This window comes from Brachyhypopomus gauderio, chromosome 4, assembly GCF_052324685.1.
Source record: "Brachyhypopomus gauderio isolate BG-103 chromosome 4, BGAUD_0.2, whole genome shotgun sequence".
In the NCBI taxonomy this organism is placed as follows: Eukaryota; Metazoa; Chordata; class Actinopteri; order Gymnotiformes; family Hypopomidae; genus Brachyhypopomus; species Brachyhypopomus gauderio.
Genome location: NC_135214.1, coordinates 23,466,171 through 23,489,079, shown reverse-complemented (window position 1 = coordinate 23,489,079; position 22,909 = coordinate 23,466,171). Strand labels below are relative to the sequence as shown.

General features: G+C 43.0%; 3 protein-coding genes across 7 annotated transcripts in view; 2 read left to right on the top strand and 1 right to left on the bottom strand.

Annotated features, from left to right (window-relative positions):
* Positions 1-540: 540 nt before the first annotated feature.
* On the top strand, positions 541-15,113 carry wdr46 (WD repeat domain 46). Its single transcript, XM_077003149.1, has 14 exons — positions 541-697; positions 1,262-1,414; positions 1,946-2,026; positions 3,385-3,497; positions 3,803-3,890; positions 4,061-4,122; positions 4,278-4,382; positions 4,703-4,853; positions 5,016-5,251; positions 6,884-7,037; positions 13,181-13,331; positions 13,503-13,693; positions 14,301-14,414; positions 14,732-15,113. The coding sequence occupies exons 1-14, from the start codon at positions 638-640 to the stop codon at positions 14,846-14,848; spliced, it is 1,776 nt and encodes a 591-aa protein (XP_076859264.1). The 5' UTR covers positions 541-637; the 3' UTR covers positions 14,849-15,113.
* Positions 15,114-16,061: 948 nt separating this feature from the next.
* On the bottom strand, positions 16,062-20,004 carry b3galt4 (UDP-Gal:betaGlcNAc beta 1,3-galactosyltransferase, polypeptide 4). 2 transcript variants are annotated; one of them, XM_077003150.1, is made up of 2 exons: positions 19,606-20,004; positions 16,062-19,177 (listed from the first exon to the last, which is right to left on the bottom strand). In XM_077003150.1, the coding sequence occupies exon 2, from the start codon at positions 18,992-18,994 to the stop codon at positions 17,885-17,887; it is 1,110 nt and encodes a 369-aa protein (XP_076859265.1). In that variant the 5' UTR covers positions 18,995-19,177; positions 19,606-20,004; the 3' UTR covers positions 16,062-17,884. The 2 variants fall into 2 exon arrangements, with proteins under 2 accessions (XP_076859265.1, XP_076859266.1); XM_077003151.1 differs by having other exon boundaries at positions 16,062-19,173.
* Positions 20,005-21,403: 1,399 nt separating this feature from the next.
* Positions 21,404-22,909, top strand: part of nr2c2 (nuclear receptor subfamily 2, group C, member 2) — a 12,649-nt gene continuing 11,143 nt past the window's right edge. For 2 of the 4 annotated variants that reach the window (XM_077003146.1, XM_077003147.1), the window contains exon 1: positions 22,082-22,244. The gene's annotated coding sequence lies outside the window, so the exon portion shown is untranslated. Of the gene's footprint in view, positions 21,570-22,081; positions 22,245-22,288; positions 22,376-22,909 lie in introns of those variants that run through there. The other 2 variants (XM_077003144.1, XM_077003145.1) reach the window with 2 other exon arrangements.

Sequence of the window (22,909 nt, the reverse complement as noted above, 5' to 3'; positions counted from 1 at the left end):
ATGTGTGTGCTTCCGGTAGAGGTGACGCTGTGCGCAGTTGGCTGCCGCTTCTCGCCGGCGTGTGATTGGTCATGTAAGACTTGTTCCTGTGTTAAATTTTAAAACGACATTGGGTATCCTGAAAGGCACTATATAAATTGAACATTCATTCATTCATTCGTTTATAAAAGTAAGTATAAGCATTTACATTATGCTGGCTGCAAGGATTTAACAATGAACGTACTAAACACACACACACACACACACCGCAACTGCTCAACACACTCATCAACAAGCACTCAAATAACTTAAGAGCATTTAGATACCTGTAAGACATATATTTTTTATTTTAATTCAGGTAAAACTTTTGTCACTTGTTACACTTAAATGTTTCACTCCTGAATCATTAATCAGGGAAGAGTTTAGAGAGTCCATGTGGGTTTTATACCCAAACGCTGCAAAATGGAAACATTAAGAACTCTAAATACCCTAAAATATAAGATTGTCAGATTTATTTATTTTTTTTAGATTCGTTTTATCAGTGGGCTATATAATTCAGTATCACAGCAGAATAAATCCACTCGTGTAGTTTTTAATGTACTCCTATAGTTTCAGCGGTAGAGAGAGGAAAGGGTTAATCACATAGGCCTACACAACAATGATGGCGGCGCCCGGACCAGCAGCACCGCTGCATACACACGAGGAGAAAAAGAAAAAGGTCTGGGCACACACGTTTTCTTTGACTTAATATTTCTAGATATGTCAGTTATTATACAACATTATATAACCGTCATGGTTCGTGTGAACAATTTTGAGTTAAACACGAATAAATATGTACAGGCATCTTAACCTCTCGCGCAAGCTTGCTATGCTAGCTATCTAACTTGGCTAGCTAGGGAACTTGGGTTTGGTTTAACCGTCTGGGTATCTTAAAGAATGACAAATCTGTTGTTTTTTATCCATGACTGTTTAAGAAGCGATTACCACAGTGTTCTCGTACAATGCTTGCGGTCTCTAATTGACCTCTTGCCTGAAAGCACAGTTAGCATTATAGCTTGCAAGGCTGAGAAACTCTCAGAGCATTAGATGGTTCTCAGATGAGCTTGTTTCAGCAGAATAGTTCATGTTAATGGACGTGAGAATAACATGACACTCCAATAAATGTGTACAAGGTCACTGTCAATTAGAAAGTTTGATATCATAGTCTAGAGGTATCTATATTGTGTATATATATTGTTTTTGTGGAGGTTTTTTTCACCATATACTGTGTTAATTACCTCAGCTGCCCAAACGTTACTGGGATGAAAATCAAGATAAAGAGGATGGCGAGAAAGACAACGCCGATGACCTTCCAGTCATTTCACAAGAACAACCCAACAGAATACGTGAGGATCGACGGCAGAAGAGAAGGACTGTAGGGAATGTCGTATCAAAGGTGTGTAATCTTCTGAGGTCTGAATACCTGAGTGCACTAAGCTCTTCAGGTTTCTCTCTCTTCAGTTTGAATAATAAGAACGGCCATGTAAAACTAATTTCTTTCTTTGCCATGTCGCTTGACAGAATTCTTATTCAGAGCGTGTTCTTGTTGGAATTACGTGTGTGTGTGTGCAGAGTTGTATAATCCAGGTTCAGAAAGTAAAAGTCCTCACCAGGATTTTGCTCAAGCTTCCTGGATTGTGTTGATTCCACTAATTTTACCTGGATTGCACTAATTAGAAAATCTAGCAAGCTTGAGCAAAATCCTGGTGAGGACTTTTACTTTCTGAACCTGGATTATACAACTCTGTGTGTGTGTGTGTGGGGGGGGGTTAATTGTCTTCATAGAGGCTTTTTCTGAGGTTCTGAGAATGGAACGGTTATTTTCTACCAGCTCTCTCTTTTGACGACTAGAATATTTTCCAAAACTGAGAACATGGCAGAGGGGATTAAAGCGGCTTTTCCCATTGATCTGATGTGATTTCCTCAGGAAAAGGACCCTTTCCCTGGTGAGGCACCCATTCCTGAGGAGCAGCTGCAGAGGTTCAGACGTGGCCAGAAGTTTGAAGTGGTAGGCTTCACATGAATAAAACTTTATGTGAACATGCCATATGTCCACAGTAAGGATGTATATCTTCACCACTAAGGTAGATTCGATACACTGTCACCGAAACGATATAACTGCGATACTCTGAAACCCCTTGTCGATACAATGCGATACAAATCACTCCTGTTCACGATATGATGCGATTCAAAATGATTTGATAACGATATGACTTATTATATGAGGATTCGGTTTGATAAATGATCATTCGATACAGTTAGTTGAGGTTTGAGGATGTATTGGCCTAACCCATCAGTTTTCTTAACTCAATAGCACAATTCTACTTTACTCTCTAACAATTTAAGGGATGTATGCATCTGGGGTGAGTTTCCCGAAACGTTTGTAGCGCTTCGTAACCTCGTATGAAACGTATGAGTTTAAGAAGTACTTAGCGCTAAGAACGTTTCGGGAAACTCACCCCTGGTTGTTTTCAATGGAGCAAAACCAATACGTAATATAAAAAAAATGCATAATTCAGTATATTCAGACAGAGCATTAATTTATTCAAGTGAATTATTCAGTTATTTTCTCCATCTATATTTATACAAAATGTTTAAAACATAAGATGAACAGTTTTTAAAAGTACTGTATTAACATAGTGAAAATTATGATCTGCAACACTACTGTCTGCTAGACTTACGAGGGGGTAGCGGCCACAGAGATGTCCACAACGTGCCGTCTTTTCATGTGTGTCGCCAGGTTCGTTGTGCTACTAACGTATTTGATAGCCCCACAGCATTGTTTGCAGATTGCGTGCGTCTTGTCAAGTTGACCACCTCGCTTAAAAAACCCGAAATATTGCCACACGTTTGATTTGTGTGTCTTTTTTGGTGCATTAAATATCTTTGTCTTTGCTAATGCTCTCGTTTCCCTCCATCTTTGTTGTGTACGTCTGCATGTTTGCGTCAGTACCTGAGGACACGATGGTGCATTTATGTTGCCTCGAGAGAAAAAAAGAAATCAATAAAAATAAAAAGTATGTTGCCTCTGTAAATACGTTAGAATAAGGAATAGATACTGGAAAACAAAACACCCGATTTAATCATGGTATTTGCCGATGCAAAAAGGCTAGAAGCGATGCACCATAAATTCGCCCGCAAATTAAACCCGATGCACGTTGAATCTACCGGTGCAGTCGAATTGCAGACATGTGTGCCGATTCACCGATGTGAATCGGTGAATCTCCCCATCCCTAGTCCACAGGCATGTTGGCCTTTCGGTTATTAAAGTTAAGGACAGTAAAGTAAAGGACAAAAACTAAATCTTTTTACTGGAGTTTTGTGCATGATTTGTTCCTGATAACAATAAATGTGTTTTGGCTGCAGTCTGAAACAACACGACAAAAGGCGAAAGAGAACATTGCACGGTCAGAAGCGGAGTCTGATCTGGCCCAGAAGCAGGCCGCACGATATGATCTCCTGCTCCCAGAGGATGCTGGGTAATGCACTGGAAGTGGAGCGCTTCTATATTTTTGACATGTTCTGGATTTTGCTGTGTCTGGTCCTGAAATTACACACACATGCTCACGCTCAGACACGCTCAGACACGCTCAGACACGCTCAGACACGCTCAGACACGCTCAGACACGCTCAGACACGCTCAGACACGCTCAGACACGCTCACACGCGCTCACACGCGCTCAGACACGCTCAGACACGCTCAGACACGCTCAGACACGCTCACACACGCTCACACACGCTCACACACGCTCACACACGCTCATACCTGTTTCCTTGTCACCAGATTCCTGGAGGGAGATGATGGTGAGGACACATGTACTATCTCACAGGAAGACATCGCAGATGCTGTGGATATTACTTCTGGGGCAAAGGTGATGCTTTGTTTTTTGCCGCCTTTCATAAACATTTTGATGACTTGACATTGATTTTTAGTGGAAATTTCAGAAATGTGGCAATTCATATTCACATTATTCATCAGCGGTGGGGTGTTGATTTTTTTGTTTTTTATATGTGATATGACCCATCCCCCCCGCATCTGCAGTACTTTAACTTGCACCTGACCCAGTTTGGACCATACAGGCTGGACTACAGCAGAACTGGCCGGTCAGTTGTTTGGTTAATTAACTATTAACAATTTGTTTATTAATCCATGATAACGATGTGAATGTATAAATAGTTTTTTTCATCTTTATCTCTTTATTCATTGCTTAGTTATCCAAAAAAATAAAGCCCTAATGTGTCTAAATGGTTGTGTTTAGGCATTTGTTATTAGGTGGAAAGAGAGGTCATGTAAGCTGCATAGAATGGCAGACCAAAAACCTTACATGTGAGATAAACGTCATGGAAACAGTTCACGATATCAAGTAAGCATATATGCACTGTGAATAATGCAATACATGCACATGTCTAGCTCCTCAGCATGTTTCTCTCACACACACATTCACATATACATATGTGCAGGCAGGGCCGGAGTGGGACACTTTTTCAGCCCGGGAGTTTCATGCCCAAATCCGGCCCAAAATTATTTTCCCCTCCCAATCGGCCCAAACTAGAGATTGACATGAGCCGGCCCATCGGGAATCCTCCCGAATCTCCCGATTAGCCACTCCGGCTCTGTGTGCAGGACAAAAGTGCAATTTAATCCCTGTCGTAAAGCAGTTGCGCTTCCCCTACTGTCCACTAGGTGGCTCCACACAGAAGCCATGTTTGCTGTGGCTCAGAAGCAGTGGCTTTACATCTATGACTCCAAAGGCATAGAGCTGCACTGCATCAAGAAATTCAACAATGTTCTCCGCATGGAGTTCCTTCCCTACCACTTCCTGCTTGCTACAGCGGTATGACACAAAAAGGGTCTCTTTCATACTGGTACCATGGGTATTCGTACGTGTTGTTCATAAAAAAAGTGTTACAAAGTCTGTGCTGAAGTTTACCTTCCGTGAGCTTGCTCAAGAACATGCAGGTGAGTTTGTGATCTCAGGTGTGTGTCACTCCCTTAGAGCGCCACAGGTTTCCTGCAGTACCTGGACGTGTCCGTGGGGAAGGAGGTAGCCGCCATTGGCACCAAACTGGGCCGGCTCGACGTGATGGCGCAGAACCCGCACAACGCCATCGTGCACCTGGGCCACCCCAATGGCACAGTCAGCCTTTGGTCTCCCAATCAGAAGGAGCCGCTGGTCAAAATGCTGTGTCACCGGGGCGGGGTCCGCGCTCTCACGGTGGACAAATCTGGCACGTGAGTACAGCTCATGGCTTCTCACAAGGGTTGTCAAAAATATTGATATATCGATATTGAACATTTTGTAACGGCACAATGCTCCTTTTCCCTCTGTATCGATACCATTCAAATGAAATGCACTTCTCTGGTTGTGCTTTCATTCGAATCACCACTATGACGATCCAAAACACAGTGATGGTGACAAGTTCACCTGCGGTTGGTTATGGTAAAATGACAGCTGCAGCAGTTCAGTCTTAATCTAGTAAATTCCATTTCACACTGGAAGCGATACTGTGAATCCAGCAGATTTCAGCTACTCCGTGATCCCTGCTGTCTCACACTGTATGGGAATAACTAGTCGATGGTTAAAAAGTGATAGTTTGTGTGTGTAGGGACAACGAAAACTATTCCTGCAGTGACAAGGGAATGTCGGATGATCTTTGTGGGATGTAAAAGTTTAGATCGAACAAATGGGCTTCAGGGTGTGAACACATTGTGTGTGGCCTGCGTGCTGACATTGAGAGATCCCAAGAGGTTAGTTAGGGCTCCTGTTAGTTAGGGTGTGAGAGGGAGACAGAGTGAGACTACAGAGGGAGTGAGAGGGAGACAGAGTGAGACTACAGAGGGAGTGAGAGGGGGACAGAGTGTGACTAGAGAGGGAGTGAGAGGGGGACAGTGTGAGACTACAGAGGGAGTGAGAGGGGGACAGAGTGAGACTACAGAGGGAGTGAGGGTGACAGTGTGAGACTACAGAGGGAGTGAGAGGGGGACAGAGTGAGACTACAGAGGGAGTGAGGGTGACAGTGTGAGACTACAGAGGGAGTGAGAGGGGGACAGAGTGAGACTACAGAGGGAGTGAGAGGGGGACAGAGTGAGACTACAGAGGGAGTGAGAGGGGGACAGAGTGAGACTACAGAGGGAGTGAGAGGGACAGAGTGTGACTGTAGAGAGGGAGTGAGAGGGGGATAGAGTGAGTGGTGTGGGTGAGGGCAAAGCAGTGTATCAGAGGAATAAAACTTTCTTTTCTTAATACATTCTAAATTGCAAATAAACCTGACTGTGGCACCTCTGCACAACCCTGCTGGACAGATTTTGTGTAGAGAGACACCTTGTGTAGAGAGACACCTTGTGTAGAGTAATGTTTCCAGTGAAGATCGTTGACATGCAGGCTGAGAGTGTAATGGTAATTTAGTACTGCTAAGCCTATTCCACACATGCAAAATACAATTATTTTGATGGTATGTCTGAATCTGATCCAAATCTGACCCATTCATTATCCTACTCATTATTTCACAGATAAACCCAATATCCCACCTAAGAAAAGAACAAAAATGATGAATACAGAACGTTCTTTTGAATTCCCCCTGAAAAATGTCCTAAGAGCAGGTTGCCTTCAGAGTGCCGTTATCATCATCACTGATGTCCATGGAACGTATCGGTTATGTCCTAAAGAACTCCATTTACTGATGGTTGGGGTTTTTGGATGGCTGGGGCGTACTGGTGCGCATGTATGTGAGGGTTGTGTGTGACTGGTCCAAAGCATGTTCCTGGTCTAGATCGTGGTTTTAGGAGAGATAACCAAAGCAAATTATATGGAACCTAAACTTTTGCCCGGAATATTAAAAATGGGGGCGTGTGCATGTGTTGCAGGTACATGGTGACATCAGGTCTGGACAGGAAGCTGAAAGTGTATGACATCAGGGCCTTTAAGCCCCTTCACTCCTACTTCCTGCCTGCGGGAGCGTCCTGTCTCTCTCTCAGCCAGAGAGGACTGCTGTGTGCAGCTACTGGTGATGTAGTACAGGTACACACACACACAAGCTAGCTAGCCGTTTTTCAGTGCTGCTAATGAAAACAAGGTGACATTCACGAAACATATCCTATTTTTTATTTTTTTGACCAGGCAAATCATTAAGAACAACTTCTTATTTGCAATGGCAGCCTGGCAAGAGGCACAGCCTCTTGAAGAGCATACAACAAGAGCATAAAACAAACAAAAAATAATATAAAACATTATAAGATGTCTAAAACACTACAGTTACAACATTCAGTAAGAACATTCGCAATAACCTTTTTAAAAGTGGACATGGATATAAAAGTAGTAATCTAACGTTTTTTGCAGGGAATTCCAGTCTCTGGCAGCCGCAGATTGAAATGACGATAAACCAAATATTGTGTTTGTTTTAGGGATTTTCAGTGTAGAGAGTTGAGCCGAATGAGTATTATAAGCAGTGGATGACAGTTTTAATAAGTTTCACAGATAGAGAGGTGACACACCAATGAGGGTCTTATAAATAAACTTATACCAATGAGTGGTACGACGATGTGTAATGATGGCCAATTTAAAGATGCATAAAGAGAACAATGATGAGTTTTAAAAGGTGCATTTATGGCAAATCGAATAGCAGAATGATAAAGAACATCTAGTTTTTGAAGATTTTTGCTAGCAGACTTGTATACAGGCATGAAAATCTGTCACCTTTCGGCAAAATTCGCCGTTTTGAAGTTGAAAATGGTGACCTACGTGAATCGTGTAGATCCGATGAGTTTTTTGTTGGGGGGGGGGGGGTCGGGAGATTATATGTATATATTTTAATTATCATATTGACTTAATAAGAAAAGAGAGCACTTCCGAAATCGGCAATTTCAATGACACCGTGGCCAGCAGTTTCCGCCCAGAACCTTCATAGAGGCCAAATAGCGTTTTATTATACGAACGTTCTTCATTCATGTTATTCATTTACTGCTTATAAGCGGGATGAGAGGCAGGACCTAGTGCTACACCGGGGACAAGACAGAAGAGCGAACATTTACCACTACGTTTACCACATCATACATTTACCACTACATTTACCAGATCGTACATTTACCAGTGGATTTAATTGGGTTATTAATGGTTTCAATCGTTTTCATATTTTGCGGTAAAACAAAGTTACTGCCGTTCGCTACAGCGTTGAACACTGTCAGAGCTACACAAGCTCTTGTGATAAATAGGTAGATAGATAAGCCATTAAGTTCGCGTCAACCCCGTGTAGTTAACGGTGACATAAAATAAGAAACTAAGATTTTTTTCTAATGTGTCTGTAGTTGTAACTGGTGAATCCAGGGACGTGTGATAACATTCGCGCCAAGACTGAAAAGGTTGAAGATGAAGTTGTAAACTCTTTTTGGGTCGTTTGAGTCTACCCTGTGCTTTAGCCCATGTTAGAAAATAAAAACACGTGAACTCTGGTATTTTTACACTCATTTTCGCCGCTGTTGTATTTATTGGTTCATTATGTAATGGTTTTGACTGAGCCATCTGGAAAGGCGAAAGCGGCTTCTCGCATTTACGATCTGTCACCATACATTGAATCCAAGACAGTCAAAAAAAATTTTTTTTATGGATTTCACTATATTTTACGGAGCCCGTAAGGTGACATCATGTAAAAAAATAATAGCGCGTGGCCACAACTTATTAACGCGTGGAAACGAGATACTAATGTCGCCTTTCACACGCAGCAACAAAGTTTATTTTTTCACAGCAAAGCAAGCAGATCCCAGGGATGTTCGCGAACTGACTGCCCAAGGAAGGTAAACGTGGCTTTATATAAAGTAATACTTAATTATCTAGTTTGCACGCGTTAGTAAGTCGTGGCCACGCGTTATTATATTTTTTACATGATGTCACCTTACAGGCTCCGTAATATTTGGCATCACCTGTCGATGTATCCCCGTACACCAGCAGTCACCCCCCTGTCGCCGTATCCCCATGACGTCACATGTCAACGCCCCGTCGCCGTATCCCAATGACGTCACATGCCCCGCCCCCCGGTCTTCTCACCTTTTTAACCCCTGACCCATTTTCATGCCTGTGTATATGATATCACTATAATCAAACAGGGGCAAAATAGTCATTTGCACTAATGTCACTTTGGCTGAGCGAGTTAAACAAGAACGCATTCTATAAAGGAGACCAATTTTAGACCTAGTTTTGACTGTAATTTACTGATATGTGTGGCAAATCTAACCAAATGCCTAAGTATTTATATTCTGTGACCTGGCATATTTTCGTGCCCTCACAAGTTATTGTTTTGGTCTGGTTAGGGGTGGGCGATATAATATCGTTCACAAAAATACCGGTACATTTCTTTATTCGATAGGATTTCGCTATATCGCGACATTATGATGCAAGGATGCAGGTTGTGCATGCAGCGCGCAAAATAAACATGGCCAACAGCAGAGAGAGCAGCAGTGCTCACACTGTGAATGATTTAGTTCCTAAACGAGGAGCTACATCAGTAGTGTGGAAGTATTTCATGAACAGTTCACGTTCAAAGTTCACAATTTTAATTATGAACTAGTTCAAAGTTCAGTTATTCAAGTTCAGAGATATTCAAATACTTTTTTCACGATTTGGCTGTTGTGCACTCAAGGGGCGGACACAAATGCGAACTTGCGAAAATCTCATTAGATTTTATTTCACATCTTACATTTGCAGACGACATGCGAGTGGACCGCGAATGACGTGGCATGATGAATAGAGAACTAACGCTTAATACACTAAAAGGCAGTGGAAATGACAAGGGCACAAAACTAGACCAGAGTACAACTAATTGTTACATACACTGACATGAACAAACACACGGGAAGCAAGTAACGGCCATACATGAACATGAAGTCTAACAGAACATACATGTATTGCCAGGCACGATATCACGTTAGAGAACACGGAGACATGAACTGAAAACCTAAAACACTACGAACCTGATGGAACAGAGACTTTAACCATACACGAACACGAAGCTAATCAAAACCACGAATCACAGGTAAGGCGTGAATACCATGCACACCCAACTAGGAAATAAAGAAACGACAATGATCCCCGAAGGTATAGTCTGGACATATACACACCAACTAGGAGATAAAGAAACGACAATGATCCCTGAAGGTATAATCTGGACATATATGCACCAACTAGGAGATAAAGAATCGACAATGATCCCTGAAGGTATAGTCTGGACATAGGCAATACACACACACACACACGTTTGTAAAACTAAGACGAGCTAACACGGAACAGCTGAAACAGAGGGGCGTAACAAGAACAAGGAAAACATAAAAACGACGAGACTAGAAGGGGGCGGAGCCAGACGTGACAAGTACAAGCTAGAAATCACTATAAGTTCTTATACGTGCTATGCCTACCCCGCTCTGCTGCAATTCATCACAGGTAACGTCGTGCGGAAGCCAGTATGTTATTAACTACGTTGCCCACAATGCATTGCGCACACACCGTCAAAACCATTTCTGTCTGGTGATGCATGATTTAAGCGGCACCAGCGAGAATACAGGAGGGAGGAAATTTCTCGTTGCATTTCAAGAGAAAACGTCACTCAGTTTTCAATGAAAACAAATTCCAACGTTCATTTACAGTGATGTCTACCGTTCATGACACATAATGTGAGCTAATTCACGTTCAAGTTATTAAAAAAATGTGTGTTCGTTCAGTTCAACGTTCACAAAAAATGAGCGTGTTCAATGAACGCGTTCTTTTGAACTCGTTCACGCACAACACTGTGAATAGTGAATTTACTTGAGTTTGTCTTTTAACAACTTCCGCCCTGTCCTGCCTCTCTTCTTTGCGCAATTCATTTGGGATGTAGATTTGACTTATTACTGCCTCTTTGTTATTACCTTTTGGGAAGAAAAAATATCGAGATATATATCGTATATCGCCATTCAGCTAAAAGATATCGAGATATTATTTTTGCTCCATATCGCCCAGCCTTAGGTCTGGTAGAGAAGCAGATTGCTTCTTACTAAACCACATAAACTTGTTTTTTTGTGTGTTAATCTGTAACTGTAGAGTATAGAAAAACTGTTGTATACTAAAAAAACTTTTTTGAAGTGTATTGATTACGGTCTCTGGAGATGGACCTATTACGTAAAGAACTGTATCATCAGCATAAAGGTGGATACATGAATCTTTCGTGATAGAAGCAATATCATTCAGATAAATAGAAAATAATGTAGGGCCAAGAATTGAACCCTGAGGAACACCCTTGAAGACACCCAACGGCTCAGACAACAAGTTATCAGATTTAAAATGCTGTACTCTGCCTGTAAAATGCTAAAGAATGTTCTGTGAAACCAATACAGCCCAACTTATCTAGAAGAATTGAGTGACTAACACTATCAAAAGCTTTTGCCAAGTCTATAAAAACTGCTGCGCAATACTGTTTGTTATCTAAAGCAGACATAATATCATTGAGAATTTTAAGCGTGACGTAGACACAGCTGTAGCCTGATCTAAAACCTGACTGAAACTCAGACAGAATATTATTAGTCTCCAGATATTTGATCAATTGTCTGTTAACAAGCCTCTCCCAACACCTTTGTTAAGCATGGTAATATAGAGATTAGCCTAAAGCAATCTCCACCTTTAAAAAGAGGGCGTACCAGAGTTGTTTTCCATGCTTGTGGAAAGTTTGCAGTACATAAAGACAGATTAAAAAGATCTGCAATTGGTTTTGCAATTACTGAAGCTCCTATCTTAACAAAGAACGGGACCAACTCATCAGATCCAGCTGGTTTATTACTGTCCAATTTCAGTAACTCATCCAACACCTCATCTACTGAAACCAGTTTCAGAGTGAAATTCTGACTAACTGTTAAAGAACTAGAAGAAGCAAATGATGACTTGGATAACTTGGGGGACAAATCAGTATATGAACTACTTAGGCTGCAAGAAAACTTAGCAGCATCAGAGAAAGGACCAGGATTTATAAAATGTTGGATTATAATGTTAACCATTCGCACTTTGTCAAATAATGAGACCATTTACACTGAGTGACTGAGGAAGCTGGGCGGGTGGCTTGTTTTCGAGGTCACGTACTGTTTTCCAGAATTTTTTTGGATCACGGCCACTGAGGGAAAACTTCTTTAAAATAATCAATTTTTGCTTTGCGAACTGCTTGTGTAGCCTTATTCCTGAGTCTTTTAAAAGCTAAGTAGTCAGCAGGAGCCTTGGATATGCGTGTCTTGCGCCAAATGGCTTTTTTTAAATGTAAAAGCTCAGCTAGTTCGTGACAAAACCAGGGGCTGTGTCTCATTTTTATTCTTGTTTGCTTAAAAGGTGCACGTTTGTTAACGACAGCACTAAACATATTATAAAAGAGACTCCAGGCATTTACTGAGGTAATCAAGTCAACTCTATACCAATTTAAAATAGATAAGTCATGCAGAAAAGCTTGTGTGTTTCAGGTTGCGCTTATAGCTGATCTGAGAGGATTTTTTTGAAACACTATTTGTTCGAACCCATGCGGTAAAGCAGTGGTCACCGATATCACCACAGAATACACCAGTCTGATATTTATAAGGGCAATTTGTAAGAATAATGTCAATTAAAGTAGTTTTTCTGATGTTTTTGGGATCATGTCTAGTTGGAAGAGAAATCAGATGATGTAAATTTAAGACATCAAATTGCATCCAAACTCTATCAGGAGGTTTAAGCGAACGTAATTTGTTGAGCGGATTGCAGATTGGCTACCGTGAATGTCAATCAAAATACAACCGTCAGTGCAGATGTACGATTCATCTACTACTATTTTATGTGACGCAATCTACGCACATTCCGACCGCGATCGACGTAATGAGCACCCCTGACCTAGGAGAATGATTTCTGATTTTAAGAAAGGTGCATCGTACAGGAATATACCCATCCACACCCTGTGTTTAATTCTGCTATGTAAAAATATAAACATTCCCTAGTTTCCCAGGAGTGTTGCGATGACCTTTAGGTACCGAATATGATGAAAGTGCACCTGGAACCTGGAGTTTCTTAAGGACTGAGAAATGGACTCAGACGCACATATTCAGAAGCATTTGGAAAGCTGTTTTATGAAACCCACAGTGTGCATGTGAAGAGTTTAAGACCCCGGATGCCCCCCTCCCCCCTCCCACCAGGTGTACCGTGATGTGTGGGGCAATGGAGCGATGTCGAAGCCGTACATGGCACACCGGGTCAGAGGAGCGGTGTGGGGCGTGGGCTACTGCCCCTTCGAGGACGTGCTGGGCGTTGGCCACGCAGGGGGGTTCACTAGCATGATTGTGCCAGGTCAGTGTGAACACGCACGCGCACACACGTGAGCAGGTGCAGTCATTTGTTTGCTTATTTCAATAGAATGCAAATATGTAATGGGGCTGGATCTCCAAATAAAGTTGGTAGTTCTTTAAAGGTTTGGCGTTCAGGCTACAGTTTGCTAAATAACCGTGCCGTGGCGGGCAGGTGCGGGCGAGCCGAACTTCGACGCCCTGGACGTGAACCCGTACCGCAGTGCCAAGCAGAGGCAGGAGTGGGAGGTCAAGGCCCTGCTGGAGAAGGTGCAGCCCGAGCTCATTGGTCTGGAGCCGGGACTTCTGGGGCAGGTGGACCAGGCCACCTTCGAGCAGAAACATAAGGAGAGAGTGGAGACTCTGGTGAGGTCACCATGCACACCACACACACACACACACACACACACACACACCAGAGTCAGGCTGATGCCGACATTTACAGGCTACTTTATTTGTCCACTCTGCTGATCCCAGAATCTGTTGTTTACTTCCCATATAATTCAGTGAGTCTAATTTGTTTTGGTTACTGGTCATGCAAGTTTGAAACAAAAACAAAACCACAGCAAGTACACATTATTTTATAGGAGTATTTTCATCCTTATCAGATGACATCTGTAAAAGTACCTACTTATCATTAAACACGGCAGCAGTATAGTGCAGTAAAGGCCTGAACACACTCGTCCTCACACGTCCATACCGGCGTCTGGAAGTCTGCGACATTCAGACGTTCGCGTGTGCCGGGTGTCTCCCCCTGCGTTGCTTCTCTGAGCCTGCGTGCTGGACATCTATAATTGTACTGAGGCGATGGGAGGTGTGGGAGAGATGGAGTATCCTGCTGAGATGGCATCTGCTCCATTGGACATCTGCCTGACCTGCGGTCCTCTAGCTCTGGCTCGGCCGAACTTGCCCTGTGTGCTGAAAAGTCTGTTTGTGCTTGTGTGCTTTTGCGTTTTTGTCCACGCGTTCTTAGGGCTACGACCCGCTCGCAACGGAGAAGTTCAAGCCGAGGCTGAAGAGGAAAGGTCGAAGTTCAGCGGGTGCTGTGGAGAGGAGGAAGAAGAAGGTGGCCCACGAGGACCAGAGGGTAGGACGAAGACCTCCCCTCATCCGCACATCCCCTCATCCACACATCCCCTCATCCACACATCCCCTCATCCACACATCCCCTCATCCACACATCCCCTCATCCGCACATCCCCTCATCCGCACATCCCCTCATCCGCACATCCCCTCATCCGCACATCCCCTCATCCGCACATCCCCTCATCCGCACATCCCCTCATCCGCACGCTCACGATCCTCACGGGGTTCGTTTTGACACGCGAGTGTCACGCCCACACGATGCACAGACAACCCTCCACCCTTACACTCACACCCCCCCCCCCCCCCCCCACCCCACAGGACACCATCCGGAAAACGGTGGAGGAGAGGATGGAGCAGGAGAAGGAGAGGAAGGAGAAGGCCCAGGAGCGGGCGGAGCGCATCGCCGAGACGGCGCTGGACCGCTTCAGGAAGTAGGGCAGGCGGGGCACAGGACTTTTATCATGGAAATAAAAGACTCGTTCAAAATGGTGGACCACATCCTCCACTCGTTTGCCAGTCCTCAACACAGATTCCTCCATTTGGACTTCTGGACGATCGCGTTGCACAAGCCGCCTGATTACTCCTGTTTTTTTTCCTTCTTCTGTGTCTGCTGCTCAAAGTGACGAGAAAATGTTTTTATTTGTACCGCAAATGTGTACCGGTACACTGGTAAATAAGAAATAAACATTTCTATATGTGCCTCCTAAAGACCGACTGTGATATAATTTGATAACCTTCATGATTTTATTAAAATAGTTCAACTTGGGATTAAGAAAATCTGAACATTTGCAGAAAATAACAGCTTCAAAGTCTTAGTAAACTGCAAAGGAATTTTCTAAGAATTTTGTAATGAGTGAGCAAAGGGGAAACTTCTAAAGACCAAACCATCTCTACATCCTTGCAATTCATATTTCATATTCAGTAAAGGAATACGAACATTATTTTTTGTGTATTTTTTTTTTTTACTATTTTAATAGCATCAAAACATGAATAATTTATTTGCTCTCGCAACTGAATATGTCCCATGAGAAAAGCATCACTGTGAAATGTCTTCTGTAGCTGCTGTCTTATTGGAAAAGGAATAGACAATGGGTGTGTTACAAGTTCATGTAACATCTCGAGTTTCTGAGCTTTGTACGAGTTTCACTTTAATTACCAGGGTACTGATTGCAGTGAACTAACCTTTCCAACGTGTAGCCCACATATATCTCTTTTCTGCAATGTTATCTGCCACTGCCTAAAGATAATTCACTTGAACAAGTAGGGTTGGTTCATTGCTTTATTGGAGACCTGCACAGAGCAGACAACACAAGATCATATCAGCTCTTGCTGACATTTGTGATAACAGCTGGAGCCATCATACAGAGAGCAGAGTCTTCAGCCAGCGTGTTCGTGTTACAGCTACAAGGAACTACCATAGTAATACATTTTAACACCACATGAATCACCTGTTACGGTATATCTAAGGCGCTGCATACACAGGACTGAACGCTTAAACTGAATCTATTTTACATCTTCCGTTTTGTGTTGGTATTGATCTAAGAACACCTACTAACTGAGAAAACGGTACCAACAAATTCACATCTGCCTATGACATTTTATTGCAAGCAATTTGGGATCTTCTGTTGATCCACACAACCTCCCCCCCCCCCCCCCCCCCCCCAATTATGATACTCCAGTGGATTCAGCTTATCTGAATCAATCAAATAAAAATGTACCTCTTTTTAAAAGAATTACAACCGACTGTTCCATTTCTGAATATGCTGGCCCATATTCTATGAGTGTGTGATTGCTGTTATGAGACAACAGTTTTTTTTGTTCCCTTTTCCAACAAGTAAAAGTTCTGCACGTGAGGTTTTATCCCTATAAATATGCTCCAAAAGTTGCCATCAAACATGTAATAACATTGTAATTTGCTCTAAAGATGAAGATGGTTTTGGAAGCACAAAGGCAGGAAAGCAAGCATATCAGACACAGATCGATGTCTGTCCCAACTGGATCGGTCGTCTGTAATATGATAATCAGCTTATAGATGAAAATGAACGGGAACTAGAAATCAAATCAACAACGGTCTGTAGCCTGGCAAGACGGGCCGTTCGTAAATGGGATTAAACACCCAAAACTGCTACCGTGGCTAACAGCGAATGACAAATATGGGAAACTCTTAGCATTGTCCAATTTAGGTAGTGCTGTTCAACCCCTCCATTTAGCCCCAAGACCCATTTAACTCATTAAATGGGAGCATTTTGTTGTGAGGTATTCCTTTCAGAAAGTGACTCATCTATCCACTTCCTTCCCACATGCCATGATTTTGCATAGTTCCATTATCCATTATACAGTTTTGTTCTTTAGCATTTTAGTAGCTTCTACCGAAACTAGAGTTTGCATAAATCTTCCATTTCCCTGCTTTATTTAACTTTATGAGGGAAAACAAGTTTGTCTCCTTCTTTGAGTACCTGAGATTTTAGTGAATAACTAAAGTAAATGGACTGACTGTGAAGTGTTACTTCACTTTAATGTTTTCATATCCAAATAAATGTATTGTACACATTTCTTAGCCTGATATTCTTTTGTACATCACATAGAATTGGCTTGAATGCAGTTCAGTGTCACAGGCGTGACTCCAGTTTAACTACTTGGCAAAGCTTTATTCTATCTTTCCTTCAATTTAGCTTTGCAGTCTTACCTATTAGCATTGTCCTACCACTCACATCAAACTTATGTGCATTAGCTAATTAAAAGCTTTTCAGAGAGATAAAAACTCATTCAAATTAAGTTAGGGTGTAACAGTTACGGCACAAGGCCAGTACCGAACTCGGTAAAGATTACACTAAAACAGACAATCACATTAACAGCGTTGTCAAAAAAACAGCGCAGACTTCATTTGCAAGTTTTACTAAGCATTCATGTGCCTCTGGAAGACCATGTTCAAGAGCTAAGTACTATGAGTTTCACAATAACAGCACAGAACTGTTCTTTGTCCACAGATCAATGTACTGCAACAAAAAATAAAAAAAATATTAGTAGCAATCACACTGTAAATTGTGTGACATTGACATTCTGAGCATAGGTTAGGTTAGTATGGATTTGAGAGCCTGGTTTGCTATGCTCATTTCAGGCTGAAACAGGTCAGCACTGCTGTCTGCAACATCTAACTCATAATACACATAATACATAGTCTATAGTCACCAATTCCAAGTATGAACAGTTTACACACTTTACCACCAAAGGCTTAGAATATAATAAATACAAATACATTCAAATACATACAAGTACTTGGTGACAATACAAAAATAAAGCTACAGGGCACAGGGCACAGTGTTTCTATGTGCAACACTAACTTTGATTTGTTCTAGTAGAACTTCTTCATTTGTGCTTCGTCTGGTTTTGCAGCCTCCCATGTATGATTAAGATATTGCACATCGCAGGTTCCGTCTCACGAAATCCTGTTGGTTCTCCAGGTGTTCCAATTTATAAAGCAAACCCCAGAAGGTTCCCAAGATGCGCCCTCACCTTGCAAAAGCCGAGAGAGGTCCGGACTCTCAGCCAGGAGCAGGGGGCCGTGGAGTGCATGTCTGCCCAGTAACGGAGCATCTCCTCTGGCTTGGTGTGGTGGACGGACACCATGGCCTGGTAACAGCAGCGGCCGTATGGGACGGGCGGCCCTCCTGAGAAGAACGGGCTGTGGTTGGGTTTGATGCCCACGGTTTGGGCACAGAGACCCATGAACACATCCTCCGGGGGTAGCGGTTTGGGTAAGTGAACCGCAGCGGCTGCCAGAGAGAGCTTCAGGACGGAGGGCCGAGAGAGCACGTACGCGGTCCCGCTGCAGTAGTCCGGGAAGGCGGCACCTCCGAACGCCGCTTCAGAGAGGAAGTGCTTGCTGGCTGGGTTGCGGTTGGGGGACACCCTCATGTGGACCCGGCCAAGGTAGAGATCTGCGAGTTCGCTTTCGGGCGTCGCCCCGTAGAGGACGAGATAGTGCAGGAGCGCGCTAGGGTTGAACATCACGTCGTCGTCCACTTTGGCCAGGAAGTGAGCCTGGGGGCAGAAGCGGCGCGCCCAGGCCAGCATGGACAGGGTCTTCAAGGTCAGGTTGGCGTAAGAGTCCAGGAAACGACCCTGCACCAGATCCCCACGCTCCCGTGACTCTTCCACCAGTTCTTTGGCCAGGACTGGGTCTGACGGCTGACCGAGCATGAAGAGGGTTATAACCCTGTGGCCTCGGACTTGCACCTCGCCACCCCAGGTGTCACGGATTGCCTGGCGCGCCTTCCGATTGGCGGGGGCTGAGATCACCATGGTAATGAGGTAGGGTTTGGCACGCTGGCAGACGAGGGGACTCGGCATGAGGAGGTACTCCTCAGAGCGGGTAGGGGGGATTCTCTGAGGAAGGACCACTCGATGGGTACCTACTCCTCTGCTCATGCCCAGAGAAGTGACCCAGGACTCGATGTAGTCGACAAAGAGAACAGCCAAAAGACAGGCAAAGACCAGCAGGCACAGGACAGGGAGCAGTCCCAGATATCCTCCCCGCTTCGCCAAACGCACCTTACAGACCCACAGACCACGGATTACCATTCCTGCAGATGATGGATCGGACAGGTCAGACCTTGTGGGGGCGTTTCTCTGCGCAGTTCACTTTTCATCCCACTTGCTTTATGTCCCTGTGTCACTTCCTTTTGAAGTAGGGGGCTCGAGTTCAGATCCAAGGATTTGTAGTGTGTGTAGATATGTTGATTTATCTTTACCACAGCAGTCTATCTGCAAAACATTTTATAGAAAATCCGAGAACTACCCACATGCTATAACAGAAAAACACTTTTTATGCAGTTTTCACAACCCTTCGTGCAATTAAACAACTGTAAATACCGCTTGAAATTAAATGGACTGAACATATTAAATTACATAGCCGTAGGCTACACCGTGCACGAAAACATTTGCTACAGTTTGCTGTTCCTGGTCGTGAACCTAAATGAACATGAATCTTCAGATAGTCGCAACACAACGGCTATTAGACTGCACAAATATTTACTATTACTAAATGATTTGTATTATTAAATAGGCTTTGCAACACTTCAAAAAATGAAAATGAAAACTTTAAAACGATGCCTTGTTTAAAACGATATTGGCAATAGGAATAAAAAACGTAGCAAAAAGAATATATTGGAAATAGTTTAAGGCGGACAAACCTTGTCTTTTTCCACAGTATCAGATTGCGGGACTGCGGAACGAAAATGCAACACCCGATACGATCAACCTCAGACCTGTCATTCAGGAAAATCCAGCATCATTCCTGGATGTATAAGGCGTGAAGATCACCCAACGTAGATGGGCTTTACAGGACAGAACCTTGTCGCAATATCAGATCTTGGATGCGTTTAGAGATGCCATAAAAGCTCTATTGAAAACCAACATAATACTTTTAACAATCTACTTTACAAAACCACAGTCAATACAGACTGGACGTTAATTTAATTTGGAATAAAAATAAATCATGACGCCTGTTAAAATGACACAAAAATATGAAGATGCCGGTCAAATAGCTATCTTGTGACAATAGTTCGCAGTGTCGTTTCCTTTTCCTAAAGCACCTCTAAGCAAAAATGCAATGGTCAGTTTTTGTTCGGCGCGCCATCTGGTGGCGTAGTCTTGCGTTACCATTGCTCTTTTCTTGCTACTTCTAAAGTGTCACTTGTTATAAGGTAGGCTACTTCAAGGCGATAAACATATTTAAATCAATCTAAACACATAGTTATACAGTAAATATTTAGGCTATATTGCTTTACTATTACACGTAAATTCCCATTTTAACCTATAAACCTGTTTTATCATTGTTATTATTATTAATACAGATTATAGGTAAACACAATTTGATAATTTTAGACAATAATAATTTTCATTGTATTATTTCTCTTTCTTTTAAAAATGTTAGTTTCAGTGAACTTCTCTCTCAGGTTCCTGTTTTCTTTATTAGAGTCCTCATGATTCTCTGAAGTTTAGTCAACCACTATTTATTCCAAGCAAAAAGAGGTAGAAAAACTTGCCAATGATATGTACTGTAACAGTACCCACAGAGGGGTGTTCTTTAGAAACTGAAATAATATAAAATAAATAAATAAACCCAAAAAGCCAGTCCTCCGCCAATACACATTTTCAGATTAAGCCCTCAGAAACCTAGAAAAAAAGCCCATGGTCAAAACTACAGTAAAGTCTCATCATGTATTTACATGGTCAAAACTACAGTAAAGTCTCATCATGTATTTACATGGGCAAATGCAGGCCTCATCACATTTGATTTTAGGATTTACTTGCAATTGCTGCATTTTTGCTGAGCAAACACATTCTCAGATAGACATTCTGAGATCCCTGATATTAAAAGGACATCTATCAGGGCTCTTGAAAGCTTGTCCATTAACAGTATCAAAGGCATGGGTTGCAAAAAAAAACCTAACTTTTAGTATTTCTTTCTAGCCAGTTTACTGTTGAAACATTCCCTTCAAGAAGGAGATCACAAATGAACCAAGAGCCTTACAGTTACTGTAAAATGACCTAGGCAAAGGTTTCTAGACTTTTGCATGAAGACACTGAGGTCTAACCAATGACAAGGAAGAGAGGCTATAACCTGCCATTTAGTTTGTTAGGTTTGACCAAGCACAGAAAAGAAAAACATCTAAACATCAAACATTTTAAAAAAATACTCTTTATTTTATTCTTATCCAGAATGACTAAGTGCTTTCTAGTATATCTAGAAATAAATCATTCGTAATACGGGTATGTCGACATTATTGTTTGCGCTTTAATAGTTTTTTAATAATAATAATAGTTAATTTTCCCCTCAGTTGTGAATAATCATTCACAAAGTCCCAAGCAAAATTTTCACACACAAAAAAAAACACCTACGGACGTGAAAATCAACCAATCAGCGCGTCCGGTGGAAGGCAGACAGGTTGACGTCAGCGCCGTCTGGCTGTCGACGCTCCTGCTCGCGAGCGCGGAGGAAAGGGGGGTCGAGCCAGCGCGCGAGGGAGGAAGAAGAAAAAAAACTCCCAGCAGGCTGGAACGGGGTCACGAACTATGACCTTTCACAGCAGAAAAACAATAACAAATGTTTTTTAAGCGCAACGGCTGGAATCTGCAATTGCCGGTCGCACAGGTACGACACGTTTTTTGCGCTCGTATGTTGAGGGGTGTTGATAAAAAGCGGCGTTGACTAAAAGCGGTTCGTCCGGCTGGTTTCTTGACGAGCCCGGCGAGCGGGCGCGCGGCAGGCCCGATATAGACGCTTCAAACGGGGCGGCGCTGTCGGACCTTTAGTCGGCTCGACGATGATTTAACGGCGCGCTTTAAAAACGCAGCCGTTCAAAATAATAATAATAATGATAAAAATATATGACACCTTTACGCAGTCCCTCCGTGAGGACGTCAATAAAACGCGCGGTGTCGGGCAGCCACCCGCCCGAGGTGTACGGGGGTGCGAGCGCCGCCGCAGCTGTTAGCACGAGAGCTAACGCAGCTGCACGCGACCCTGTTACCTTTGGCGCGAGCGCCAGCGGGGCCGGGTGCGCGTGAACTAGCGGAGCAGGGGGGGCGCGTGCACCAGCGCGGCCGCCTCTGGTGCTGCCCGGAGACGCTTCCTTCTGTTGTCTTTACAAACAATACGGGCGCGTTAAAGTAATTTAATTTAAATTAATTTAAAACCATTTGAGGGATTTAATATCGTAGTTTTGGGCAATTTCAAATACTGTAGTGAAGCGTGAACTCGTGTGAACTGGTGTGAACTGGTGGACGCAGACCGGGGGTGCTCGAGGTTCACTGAGGAGGGAAGAGGGTAAAAAATAGAGTTGCCAGGAAATGTGCAAGACGACACCAAAATGTGCTGAACGGACGCGTGTGAAGGACGGGGGGGTTGATGGGGGTGACGGGTTTGGACGGGACCGGACCCGCCTGTAGCCGCTCCAGGTGTCCTGACCGTGTTTGTTTTAGGCGTACCCCTTATCTGGTGAAACAGCACTGTTTGTTTTCCGTACTCTTTGTTGGTGTAAAACGTTTTCCTCTAAACTTAGATAAGCAGTAGTCGTTGGCCAACTACACCTGCTCGTAACTATTTTCCTTTATCACCCTACACCCCCCCCCCTCTATCTCTCTCTCACACACACACACACCTACACACACCTCAACTCTACAACAACGTCCCTTTTACTGCCATTAAAGGATGCTTCTCTGCCTACAACTGATTCTAGTCTTATGATTTGGGTTTTCTCCTAAGCTCTTAAGAGAGATCGGGTCGGCCAGAGTATGTTGTTGCACTGGGGTTGAGCGAGAAGTTGCAGAACCTTACAATATATTGTTTTATTAATTTTCTTTTTATTATGTATAATATTTTTTGTTTAACTGATCAATTTTTAGTGTTTAAAGTTTAATTAAATAGCCTTCTAGATTAAACAATTACTGCATATTTCACCGTATTTACGGTCTTATTATCCACTATGTACT